Source organism: Megalops cyprinoides, chromosome 16 (genome assembly GCF_013368585.1).
Source record: "Megalops cyprinoides isolate fMegCyp1 chromosome 16, fMegCyp1.pri, whole genome shotgun sequence".
Classification (NCBI taxonomy): Eukaryota; Metazoa; Chordata; class Actinopteri; order Elopiformes; family Megalopidae; genus Megalops; species Megalops cyprinoides.
The window spans coordinates 21,619,325-21,633,605 of NC_050598.1; the positions used below are offsets into that span (position 1 = coordinate 21,619,325).

At 41.0% G+C, this 14,281-nt stretch overlaps 1 protein-coding gene across 1 annotated transcript; it reads right to left on the bottom strand.

Moving 5' to 3' along the window:
• Positions 1-2,212: 2,212 nt before the first annotated feature.
• LOC118791083 (protein FAM199X-like) lies at positions 2,213-8,977 on the bottom strand. Its single transcript, XM_036548343.1, has 7 exons — positions 8,905-8,977; positions 7,605-7,791; positions 7,207-7,426; positions 6,523-6,675; positions 6,218-6,379; positions 4,369-4,623; positions 2,213-3,713 (listed from the first exon to the last, which is right to left on the bottom strand). Exons 2-7 carry the CDS (start codon positions 7,769-7,771, stop codon positions 3,540-3,542), a joined length of 1,131 nt encoding a protein of 376 aa, XP_036404236.1. The 5' UTR covers positions 7,772-7,791; positions 8,905-8,977; the 3' UTR covers positions 2,213-3,539.
• Positions 8,978-14,281: the final 5,304 nt, after the last annotated feature.

A 14,281-nucleotide genomic window follows, 5' to 3' on the forward strand; every position in this document is an offset into this window, starting at 1 on the left:
TTATAGTGATGGTTAACGCTCTATATATGAATAGCACTTTAAACCATGGCTGAGACCGCAACATTATGAACTAGACCCAACTAAACCCAATTACACCCAGCTGAATCAGTGTGGGTTATCAAACAGGAAAAGCTTTTTATTTTAGCCTCATTGAATGCAGATCATTGTATGAATCCATACGCTGACAACAAAGCTATTTTTTTTCCATTTCTCCCTGGATAAATGGAGTTAATGCAGCTAAGCAAACACATTACGGCACTGTGGACAGTGACGAGCCACTACCGATGATTAATCACAAATCGATGTAACCAGGTTCATTTGCACAGAATCATCCCCTTGCGTAACAGTTCCCTGTGGCTCCGAGTTTATAATGTATTTATTCTAGCTAATGTATTCCTTATTGACCCAGTCTCCAGCGACACCGGATATTGGTGTGCAATTAAGCTAAACCGACAAGCTCCCTATAACAGCTCTCAGCTGCTTACGATCGCCCCTAACCCTATCGTGCAAATACACCAGTGAAACCAGTGGCAAAATTAATGCATGAATAATGTAAGCTTTGACAATTGTGCTGGAAATGGAAAAAGAGCATCACTTCAGGAGTGATAACTCTTTCAGAAACTTCCTACTGTAAACAACTATGAACATAGAAGGAGGCTAAAATAAAATCCAACAAATCTCTCCCTGACCTTTCTGCAATAGTCAAAACAAAGCTCAGGTCAACACAGCCCCAGGAAATCTTTGAGGAACTTGTTGAATGGCAATTAACAAACTTCATATGCATTGTGCCCCCATGCCCACATCGTGAATGCATACGAAGTAGACTCTAGCCATTTATATTTACATTCATTCATTTTGCAGATGCTCATATCCAGAGTGACTTACAAAACAAGGTTCCCGAGTGGACATGTTAGTTATACTCACAGGGAGGAACCCTCATGCAGCCAGCTGGCAAGCTCCTAACCTTCAGCAAAAGAGCACAACACCATTTTGCTGAAGGACCTCAAACTGAAAGTGTTAACATTTTTCATACATCAACAAATACAGCCTGTCGGCACTGATATGCTAGTGTTTGCTCTTCTCATTTCACATTTTGCATTCCTTTGTCAGACAAGCCCAACATGAGGACAAGTGATATAAGGGCTGTCATACCCGTCAGGAAGGTACTTAGCTTGAATTGTCTCAGTGAATATTCTCCTGTATAAACAGACAACATGTAAAGATTGTAAGCTATGCCGCTCTGAATGACAGCGTCTGCTGTGATAATGTACTGAGAGGGAAGAGACTGATTGCAATACCCTCATTGTTCCTTTACCAACTTGTTTTTTTTTGTTACTGCCAACAAAGTAAACAAAATCCAACTAACAGCAAAACTAAGACTACAACATTTTACATTATCAAAGTCTCATTTTGTTTTATCAATTTCTACAAGTAGTGCTCATCTGACTTTGGGCAATGATTTGCACAAAAGGTGCTATATAAATGCAGTTTAATCTGTATCTTTTCACTACTTCAAGATTGCTAAGCCTGCTGGGACTGAAATAAAATGCAAACTATGGTAAATAAATTGGTGAGCATACAGAAATAATAGATCTCTAAAATTGTCTGTGAAGGTTAAAGCTTAGTGGGACAGACTGTACCATGCCACAAACCTACATTAGTGTTGGACTCAACACTGAGTCACTGACTGCCCTCTTGTGGCTGTTTTACATGATTAATTGAAACCAATCCTGCCTGTCAGCTGTGAATGAAACCATTCAGGGCCTTCTGGTATTCATGGTATACTAGCACAACATTCACAGAAATTATTACCATTTTTCAAGCATCGCTTTGACGCACTAATTTTTCACAATCTAACCCCGCTGACTTGTGAGTATAATTTACAGCTGCATAGCAACTATGTACATTTGTTGTTACATCGATTCTTCCTTAATTTCAGGAACTGCAGAACTCATTATAACAAAGTCTAAACAATTTAGTGAAAATTTAAATTTCAGTTACATTTCAAGTTAGTTACAAACTGCAGTGTGTTTAGCTTGAATCCAGGTAACAGATCCAACCATTTCAGAATAAATGACTGTATAAAGCCTAAATTCACTCAAAAAAAAGAGTCATACTGGAAATTTTAATTTATAAATCTTTATCTTTGCTCAATTTTTCAAAAGCATAATGGCATTAACACATTTACCTAATGTACAGCAGATCTGTCAGGAGAAGAGTTCAAGTAAAGAGACTAAATACACAAGCACATTACAAACTGAGAAGGGAATGGACCATGGTGCCACAATCACTTTCTCACAGAAAAATGCAGTTATTCTCAAAGCTTTTGATGAGGATAACTGCATGGCTTAGTGCTCTCATTGCTTACAGTTAGCCTTTGTATGAACCGATGACTATGCTACGCACCCACAGTCTAGATGTGACTATGGCATACCGACCAGGGCCTAATGGCTTCCAAAACCTGAATGCAGATTAAAGACAACCATAAAAGAGTACCAAAGCACACTGCCAATGGCTTATTATGTCCAACTAGGATGGCCACTTGGTATGCATTAATATGTTATTTTTAAAGGTTATCAACCATCAATATAATTTTCACTCAATTGGCACATCTCAACTGAATCCAATTCTGGGGACCGTAAAATCCAAAACCAACAAATCATTGTTCACTTCTGCCAACAGATGGCAGTATTGCACCAGACTAACAGCAGCTATTTATGGCAAGTTTCTTGTCAAGGTTAGCGTGCCAATGTGTGCAACAATATCCTGAAAGTTACTGTGGCAACAGTTAAGCTTGTGACAGAGAAAGTTTAATTTGCAAAACAACAATTTATATTACAGTTACCTAGCAAGCTAAGCACATTTTACATCCTGACTCATGGCCAGTCATACCGTTTTACCCGTTTGTTTTAAATACATATTCAATCAGCGTGGATTTTCAATTTACTGTACACTAGAAAAGGTAGCACGTAGCAGTTTTGGTTCTGCCAGTTACAAAGATATCTACAAAGGCAGAAAATATTAACAAGTTTATTTAGTTTTGTTTTATCATTATTATGGTGATGCACCATGGTACCAATGGCCGTGATTCCTTATAGACAATTCAGAGATTCAGTGTTCCCTCTGCCTTTAAATTCATGCAAACCAAACACAAAATGTGTGTGAATGGATACTTAGAGGCTTGGATGAAACAGATTTCTAAGTCTGTGTGTGGACAGATTTCACTGTGTCAGTGAACAGTCAACGAAATGTCAGATTCCCTTCTGGAGCATAGAGCGAGAAAATAAATTATTTCATGAGTGTTGAAGCTTTCTGTTCTTTACTTAGGGCGCTTTTATTTCAGAATTCTGTTTAAAGGAGACGCATGGAGTGCAGCAGCCTTTGAAAATCTGGACAATGTCCATCTCCGTGGAGGAGATAAATTTAATTCTGTACTTGATCAGCTATTTTCGGATGGAGTGAAGGAGGACATCTGCCAATGGAACACCCACTAATGACGAACCGAAGGCCGAGAGGGAACACTGAGCCGTTCACTCTTGTCACATTAAGACGTCCACGTCGTCGCCGTGGTCCTCCTCCTCCGTGACTTTGAGCGACATCACCTCTTCGTTAAGGAACAGGCCGCTCAGCCTCTCTTTGCGGGCCTGCCTCTGCTCCTTCAGCTGTCTCTTTCTCAGGGCTTTCTGCTGCAGCTTCCGCTGCTTCGATCGCTTCTGCCGAAGGGACGGGAGAAACAACCGTAACGTGATCAATGCGCTCAGCAAGGAATGAAGGAAACATCAAGCAACTCACGCCTTCCCGTCTGGCGTGACACGCAGTAAGGGATGTTACTGCTCTGCAGAGTATCGGTAAAGAGTGGCAATTATGTTGTTGTGGCGCAGTGGATTACCCTACGTTGTGTAAATTAATATGAACACCGTTTGAGTTAGGTCTACAGGGAAGCTGAATATCTGTCTGGATTAACAGATTGTTTTTCCATACTGCCAGCAGCAGCAAAGGAACGCTATGACTAAACATTCACATTAATTTTTTTCATTGATTACCTATCATATTCCATACAAACCACACATTCAGTTACTTAAGGTGTCTATAACACTACTTATATTGGGTTATGCTAAAAATCAACCAGCTGTCATTAAAGCAACAACAAAATGACTTTCAAACTGGGATTTTCACAAAAACAAAGTTTTAAAACACTGAGAATTAGCCCACAGAGTCTAGCCCCAGTCTGAGCAGTTCCACGGCGAAGAGCTTACAAAGTGTAATCACTGCTAATTAAGGTCTGTACCCTCGACACTGAGCTAAGCTGGAGCGTCGTGCCTGCGTGCCGGCCGCGAGCCAACGTCAGGAGCGCGCGCCAGCCGTTACCTTGGAGTCCCGGATGCGCTCGGCGGCGCTGGCCGCCAGGTTGCCGTCGCTGTGGGCGTGGCTGACGCTGGAGGCGGTGGAGCCGGCGCTGCTGCTGCTGCTGGCGCTGCTCGCCATGCTGCCGGCGCTGGTGCTGGTGCTGCTGCTGCCGGCGCCGCTCACCCCGCTGGCGCTGCTGTGGCCGCTCCGCCTCCAGCTGTCCCGCGTGCTGCCGGCCCGCTGCCGGGGTCCGTGCTCCCGGATATAGCTCCGCACCTGCGCCACAGGGGGAGCCGTTACGGGCCCTGCCCGGCTCCGTCCACACCGCCACTCGGCGTAACAGAGGACGCGTTTTTTGGCCTGCCCCTGCCCCCCCGCTGAGGTAACCGCTGAAGCAAAACTCCACACTTGTGAAGTTCAGAAACTTGATGTTAAAAATTAAACAACTGACACTAAGGTGACAAAAACATTACCAAACTGACATTTTTTGCAAAAAGCCTGAAACAGGGCTCGACATTAATGGTTGCCCAGTCGCCAAGCGCAACCAAATTTCACCGATCAAAAGGTTTTGCTAACCATTTCATGTTGCCTGGTTGCCCATCTTGGCAAGCAATTCCATGTGTGAAATCCCTGTTGTAACTACTGAATCTTGCCAGTCTGTAACTCATAGTTCTGTTGCTGCCCATCAACACATGAACACTGTGATTAGAGTAGCCCATCTCTGCCCTGTGTATCATTCTCGACTCATACACACACTTCAATGAAACACCGACATGCTGGCCAACTCGCAAATATCACCCTTGACACCCCTTTTTTCTGTATACCCCACTGTACAAAATCTATTTCATCCGAAGAGGAGGTGTGTTCATTGATTTGAGTTGATAGGTGAATTGCAGTATCTTCAACCAAAATGAGCTACTAGCAGTACCAAGCAAGCTGCCTGCAATTTGCAACCTCCCAAAGGAAAAGGTAGTAGGGAATTATTTAGTGTATTGGTCCACACTAAGAAGGGCCAATGCATTCATCTTGGTTCAGGTGTTGTTGAATTCTTAGAAATTTCTTACAAATTTATCAGGCTATTTAGGTGACAGTCAAACAGGCTCACCTTTCCATCAGGGTAAGCACTACATGCATATAATTTTCTATTTTCCACTCACATAGGCTAATGGAAATAGCCTAAATATGCAGCATTCCCTTGTTAATATTAGAAGCAACTGCCACCTTGTGACCTTGATTTCCATTGTCAACAGGAGAGTTGAACTTGAACTGAGAAATCTAGAAGCCTCCAAATTTGTTTCTCCGACATAGTCTCAAGACGACTGGATATTATCATATCATGGATTCTAAACTGCTACCAGTCCAAAGGGACAATCCAAAAGTTCAGACACACTTACACTGCAAGTAAAATGACAATAACAAATGAAGCTGAGCTTAACTATCTAACTGAAGCAAATTCAGATAATTATACTCTTTTCAGCTATTTACCTTTGCAGGGGGTTTGGGGTATCAAAATATATAATGTTAAAACACGGCACCCATATTGTCCATTCAAGCACAAAAAAAAGGTGACTGGCTACCAAGGTGGCCAATCACATTGAAAAGTAAGCTTCTGAGCCTTGCTTAAAATAGTGAGGATTAATCTAAAGAGTCTGAATCTTTTTCTTAAAGCAATAACTTTCACCGTTTTGCCCACCCCCGGCTTCCTTTCTCACTGTAATTTTTCATATACGCACAATGCAGACGCAACTTTGGGATCAACTCACAGCTCATCAGTTTAGAAAATGCACAGGTTTCCGTATACTTGTGCATTATTGAAATTACTTCAGATATTCATATTATTCAGGTATTTTTCTTCGCATCACATCCATACCTGTTTTAGTTTTTCATCTGTCAGGCAGTTGAGCTCGATGATGAACTCACTGTCCGTGGGGGAGATCTGTGCGCAGGGGTCGATGATCTTTATAATGTCCAGCTGCTCACGTAGTCCCATTTCCATGCTTACCTTTCGACTCAAGTACTCAATATATTCAACCTGGAAGGAAAGGAGAATTGCATATCACTGCCAAGAGAGAACATGCATACCTGCACTAGCTTTTAGGGCAGACTCTTGACAACCTGGTGGACAACTACAGATCACCTCAGAGAGTCAGGAACTAAAACATGGGGTGTCAGTACCTGCTCATCATTGGTCATGGCGCTCCATGGAAGCTCATCTAAGTTCCTGTGTGGTTTGGTCTTTCTCTTTGGGACCAGGCAGGGTGAACTCGGGACGCTGGGTATGATGTCAGAGAGAACATCACTTCCACTGGCTATGTCACTTCCTGGCAGCTGGAAATCAACATTCCACAATCACTCAAACAGACAAAGATTTACGGATTTTTGAGCATTAGCAACACACAACACACAAAATATACAACTGTATTACCTGCAAAATGAACCAGGACACTAGGCTTAATGTGGATTCTTTCAAAGAGTGTGACAACACAACTTGTTGAAGCATTATCTTAACCAGCATATTACAGAGCATGACAGATGTGATTAACATCCACTGGCTTCCTACTGCAACTCCAAACTGAGACACTGAAAAAATAATTCCCTCTCTCCTCCCCGCTTCAGTTCCTTCAAACAATTTTTAGTCTTATATGACATACATGATATATGCTGTTAGCTCACCAACACAGCTTTCAAGAGAAAAGGTTTGTTTATGCATAATAGCAATTTTAAATGCTTGTATAAATCATCACAAAACACAAACTTCCCCACCATTCTCTGAAAAAAGACACCTAACCAACATGCTTATCCACACAACAGCCACATCTATACCGAGTGGTATCACCTTTGCCAATACACTGCACACACCTGCCACTCAAACTCGCTGTCTGACCAGTCCCAGTATGTGCTTATGGAAGAGGACACGTCACTGCAGACGCTGCCCTCGGGGAACAGGTCCAAGGAAGTGACCTCCTGGTCATCCAGCAAGGAGTAGCAGTCATCTTGGTCCCCAACAGACACAGACGAGAAGAGCTCCTCGCTACACTCTGAGCTCGCTACGCTGGTCCCACAGGAAGTGAGGTTCCATCTGAAAACAAACAAACAAACAACACCCCACGAGGCACAGAGTATGTGAGTCACTGATTTCAGAGTCCCCGATATCTAGAGCCAACAAATTCTATTTAAGACATACATTTAAAATGAGACCATTGTGATTGTGACATTCTGTAATATGTGAAAGTGACATTTTGTAGTTTGGTACTCACCTGTGGCTATGAAAGCGCCGCAGAGGGTCTGTTCGATGACATGAGGACGAATGACAGCCGAAGTCACTCACATCTAGCGTGCAGTCTTCGCTGAGGTTTCCTCGTTGGGACAGCAATGGGACTGCTTCCTCGGGAGAGAGGAACTTTTCATAAAGGTCTTCAGACATTTTCCTTTGTATCTGAAGAGCTGAAACCAAAAATTGAACTGAGCGTCTGGGGTTACCATCACTGGTATTTTCACATAAATCCACTTACCAAACTAGTTAACAACATATGCAATGGTAACATTGAAAAAAAAGTTAGCCCAGAAATGTAGCTTGCCAAAATAAAACCTGTATCAAATTGCTAGTTAAGTTAGCCTAGCTATAATGGCATTCTGACCTTATGATACACCGGGAAAGTAACGAAACAGAACAGCAAATCAGCCAATAACTTCCATTTCATCGCCTACCTAAACTAAATATAGTTACAACTAGCTAGGAAGCTTGCTTCGCTTTATTAAAATGGAATGTTAGCTCACATTAACTACCAAAACAACCAAATTAATACAGTGTAACGGCAAACAACTACACCGCTGACCAAAGCATGCTAATTAGCCATCTAATTTCGTAACTTCAATGCCAACATCAGCTAACTAGTTAGATTAGCTGCATATCGTTAAGTAGTCCAGACAGGCAACGTCAGCTACCAAAATTAACTAACATTAACAAGCGGTACAATGTTATTCAATGCATTAGAAAATGATGGCTAGCCAATTCGTGAATATTCTGGCTTGGTAGTTAACGCAACGGAGCAAGCTAATGTTAGCTAAAGTTAGATATTAAAACAGAGGAATAAATTAGCTAACGTGGTCTGCTAAAATAATGTAACCTACACAGCTGGCGTTGGCTAACTAGCTACACAGAGAACATTTAACTAGTCAACTAAGTCGCTAACTATATGGGATTCACAAACTAGCCTTGCTAGCTAGTTAACGTTAGCTAGCTAGCAAGCAACATCACCAACCAGCGATCCTTTATTTGGATTCCTATCTTAAACAAGCCTCCGAAAGCATAAGACTTCGCACAACAGCTAGACAGCCTGATAGCTATTTTAACTAACACTCATACACGGTATCAGGGAAACCCTGCTTGCTAAGTTAGCTCCTTGGTCTGGTATTGCTAGTTAACGTCAGCAACCTCGCAAGACGATCACTCGAACAACCGAATGCAAAAAGCGATTTCAGCTCGACGAGTTGACATTTTCTGTCCAAAAATACGGCTAGCTATACACTTACAGACTTTGTACTTCCTTTACAAACCTTGTATTTTTCCTAAACTAGGTTACTGGATTTCACGGCGCCTTCACTCCACTGGACAGCCGCTACACTTCCCTTGCATCGAGCTAATAACCTGGGTTGCCAGATCCTTGGGAATGTTTTCCTGATGTAGAGTTAAGGGTTTCCACTTGAAGCAGGTTTTACGTTTCCATTTACCCAAAACTACAAATCAGCCACCTTAGTCAGTATTTACGACATATTTTAAACATTTAAATCTATTCGTCATTCAGTAAACATATTATTCTTTGATAATGTGTTTCCAGTATGTTGAACAATTCAGTCTCAACACAAGTTAAAAGTTAGCATCTTAAAACAGCACTATCAACATTATTATTATTATTATTATTATTATTATTATTATTATTGTTGTTGTTGTTGTTTCCTCTTAATGCAATCCTCCTCACATATCGCCTGTTACACATTAGACTAGTCTCACTCCAAAGGATGAAGTGAGAGGAATCCAATATTTGCACACCACAAGTCACACATTGCTCCAGAACGAAAGAACAACACGTGGGGGACAGGCACTACTCCACTGACCTCATGCACATATAGCAAATCGCTGGGTGCCTGAGAACAGTGACATGAGGAAATACTGGCTGACCTACCCACCATTATCCCTGGTGGGCCAATTTGTTCAGACATGATTTGTAAGTGTCACATTTTGTTTCAATTATGGGAAAAGGATTGGGAGGATGAATGTGTTAGCTTGATAGGTTGTAATTGCTGTGTTGGATGTCATCATCCACAGACACACAACCTTTACAATTGTAACTGGTAGAAAGATGTATGAAAAGCTTTTCACTTGTTTTAAGAATCACTTTTAAGAACACTTCACAAACCCCTGTTTATTAGCTGAATCTCACATTGAACAAGTAGGCCTACATTCCCATATTAGTTCTACTACAGCACCCCATTCCCAATTCTCTCCGTTGGACTGAAATACTCACAAACAGGGAATTCCACACAAACTGGCAACGCTGCTAACGACAGCGAAGGGAGTTGGGGAGGTGGCAGCTCGCAGGAGATTAGGTACAGCACCATCTAGCCTGGCGGATTACACATTATAAACAGGATCCGTTCTCACCAAAATGTTGTGTGGGAATTTATTTTTCGGTACTCAATACATTTCTTACCCGCAGGAAAAAAACACTCGATGGGGCTGCCCCAATTCAGAATTCAATTAAATTGTGATAGCTTTCTAATTATGATGATGCAATTCCCGAGGGGTATTCTTTTAGCTAATTTCTTATGTAGGCCTAATGTCCAGGAGAAAAGGCAATGCACAGATGCTGATGAGACTTCTTTAGACTTAGGTTAGGTTGCTACTTGCAGTGTCAAACGTGAAGCCAGTTGTAAAATGAACATTGTCGACTACCGAGATTTTACAAATTACAATTTACATGCTAATGTGCCAATTACGATTTGCGATTGTGAAGCTGAAAGAAATTCAAAGCTGCTAACACTTGGTAGAAAAATAGTAAAAAAAAAAAAACCGTGACAGATGCTAAAAATACTTGCTCAAAGGCTTGCCTTATAATAGGGAAGAAAACACTCCTAGAACTTGGTCACTGTTGACAATGAGCCACAATTTCTCATAATCCCCTGCTGCTCACCCCAACCCTGTCATCCGCCGACAGTTCCCCATCATGAGCAACAAACTAACTTAACACAACTACACTAGCCCTGACAATTCAGTACACAAGACATACAAAAGCAATTCAAATAATGACAGATATAACAATGCCAACAATTCTGTCAACAAAAGGCAGAGGCTGCCAGTTTGTTCATGGTTCCTCGCTGGGTAACCCCTCTCCTTGCCCACATAAGCACTGCATGCAGGCAGAGACGAACAGGAGCTCAAAGGGGTCTGTGCTTGCCACACTATACTCTTTAGGATCACATGCCCTTTTCAATTAATGTCTACTAACCAAAGAGTTATTCAGTGTCTCTGGGGGTGCCTATCTACACAGACCTTTCTGGTACTAGAAAGGGCTCCCAGGGCCAGTAGGGTGGACTGCCCCAGTGTTGGGTGCCTGCTGGCTAGCTGGATGCTGGAGTGTCCCCAAATCCATCTTTAGTGATAATTTGACACAGCCCTTCATATGTGTTGTCCATCTTGGGAGAATGCCACTCCCCTACTGTGTGAGTTGAACACCCACAGTCTCTTTCCCTCCTGCAACATCCTCTACTGTAGGGTACTGTAGGCCTACTTACGTTGTTGTCCAGTCTGGACCATAGTCATATAATCAACTACAACTGGACATGAATCAACTCTCAGGTTCACCTGAACTGAAAGATTGTTACAGTGTATTGATTTTTGTACATACATTGCAGTGCTTAACTAATGTGACCGATTGACTAAACTACATGACACTACAGATGCTGGATCCCTCTATTTTCCCTTTTCTCTGCGTATTCTATTTTAAATTAAATGTTTAATTACATATGTTTTATCCATAATGCAAATGGAATATTAGACAAAAAGCAAAGGAGTTGCAGCAAAATAAATAATTACTACAAATCAGACTCACGTATATATCATACTGTTAATCTCCTAGAATTTGTGTGGAAGTCTCCATAATCCATTCAAGATATCTTTATTTTTCTCATAATTGCCTCCTGTCAAATGTTCTGGAATTTTCCCTAGGGTACACTTTGTGCTCGGCATTTGTGTTGAGTGCCTGTCAGAAAACAATATTTTAGGATCACGGAAATACTACTGTGCTGAGAGTTTGCACCAACCTATACCCCAAAACTAACAGTCACACCCCATCTCACCCAAGTGCTAACAAAATTGAGGTGGGAAATAGCAGATTTGGTGCTCCTGTCATTTTTGTGGTTTGCTCCATCCCAAAATAACAAAAAAAGAGTTTGCACATTGTATTTTGTCCTTGCACAGCATTTTTGTACCCTGTGACGCAAATTTAAACCCACCCAATAACAAATTCTTTCATGATTTTGTGACCGACTTTGTTGTAATCAAAGTCTCATGCAAACATTCATACAGAGAGAAGAGACTCAAATTATCTTGCCATGCCAGCTGGGTACTGGAGCTGGAGAGCAGCAATGTTGATAAGTCACTATCCATTTCAACAGAAACATTACAAATGTTAGAATTATATACATTGTAGTAAATATAAATTCATGAATTTTCCCAAAGCAGTCACTTGAACATGCTTTGACACTTCATACTGAGATTGTAAAAATGCTCATATATTGCAAGGAGTGAGATCTTCCCAACCACTTACTTCTCCCTTCCTGAAGCAGGGAAATATCACAAGCAGAAACAACATTAAGATAGAGATGTTTTGATTTTTACTACCCCTTTAATCACATTTGCTACTGCCACACAACTAAACTGGTACATTACACTAGCTAGTTAAAACTTCCAGCAACTAAAAGCTGAAGCCAAACAGGCTAGCCAGCTAGCTACAGTATATTAGAATGCTCATATTTCTACTGCAGCACAGATCTAGACGAACATAATAAAAGTCTGTTGCAACAATGAACACAGTAAACACTTGATAAATCAAACTAAATACTGTCCTGGGATTTTTTTTTCAGTTATTGGCAGGTCATGTTTGGCTTTCAGAGTAGAATTAAACAGACAAAACATATGTTGTGTGATTTTTTTTTTGGGGGGGGGGGGGGGGGCATCTTTTGTGGTCTAAAATACCCAATGCAGTAAATGAGAGTCACCAGTGTTATTTTTAAAGAGAACACCTGCATCTTAGTAAACTTCACCAGCGTGTTCTGAAAAACATCAAGTCTCCTACTGATGACTGAAAAAGCCCTTTTCCTTGTCCTGTGATTGTTTGGGTGTTTGTGTTATTGTTGGTGGGCCTCCCGCCACTCAAGCATGGTTTCACGTGTTCCCTGGGAACCTCATTTCAGCCACCTGAAGCTTAGGCCATGTGGCTGGGGCCGTAAGTGCCCTCCATTTAGGATTTCACATGAAAATTGGTCAAGGCTATTTCAACAAGGTATAGTTCCCCCTTTTTCTAAAGTTGGCACATTTCACAGCAGCAGCATTGACTACTCCAAAATGATTACAATTTTTTTCAACAAGTCTACAGAACAAACTCCGCTTATTGTGCCAAAATGCTTCAATTTTGAGAGGTCAGAAATGATTTGTGCTTGGTGTAGTGACAAAACATGACAAGAGAATTTTGCATAGTCAAACAGGTTGTAAACCTGATTCATAACCATAAAATTAGGTGAAATGACTTAAAGGCCATGTCACCTAATCTTCTGCAGAAATTGTTCTGTTTAATCCTATTTCAGTGGATTTACAACCAGTTGGGTCACCCACTCATATTTAACCAACATAGACTTTGCCAGTATGTTATGCTTCCAAAATAGGCAAATATTCTTACAATGTTTCCACAATTTAGTCATGAATAGAAAAATGGATAAATTAAATGATGTGTGGTGAAGAAATAACAGAGTGTTTGTTTTCCAAAAACCTTGCTGAAGAAAAATACTATTGTATTCTCTTGTACATAAGAGGTACCCACATCCCAGGGATCATTAGAATGCATTGGGGTAGTGTAGAGTTTTTATGTAATATGACCAGTTATAATTTAGGACAGACATTTTTGAAGAGTATGAAGGAAGAAATTACGAATATACGTTTGCATACAACATGTGTTATTATGGGTATATTTAAATGCATATGAAGAGTAGTTAAGGTCCACTGCCTTCAGCACCAATAAAGCAACAACCATATAAAGTATGGAAGTAGGTCTTGTAAAGAGAAAATGTAATTAAAAGAAATATTGTATGGTCATTTACTTAATTTACTGGTGTTTTTTTACCTTTCTAAATATTCCATGAAAATTTCACTTATCGTGCTCAGGGCAGAATGAAGCCCTGCATTACTACTGTAGGTTTTGAACCCATGTGAACTTTGGACATTACAATGCCAATACCTTAGCAATGATGTTGTACATCTTGGTCTGTTTTCCTGCATCCATGCATGGCTTTAGCCACGTCAGAAAGCTGATATTCTATTCTCATTGAGGCTCTCTGGAGACAATCTGCTCTCAAAGTTACATAACTGACCGTAGGCAGAGAAATAATTGCCTTTGCCAATAAACTGAAGTATATGGCCATTTAAATTCATTTCTTTTAGATGAGTCTCTGTAGAATACCCACATAGTGATTGATGTTATTTGCACAGAAAACCTCTCTTCGCTGGATGAAACTTCTGGTTGGTCTGAGGATACTGTACACTGTAGTCACCTTCAAGAATAATCAAAAGATGATCCTACACAAGCAGATGATCTCTATTCAGGTAGGAATATGAAATGTAACACTGAAAACAGCACCGTGAGAAGCATCAGTGTTAATTAAT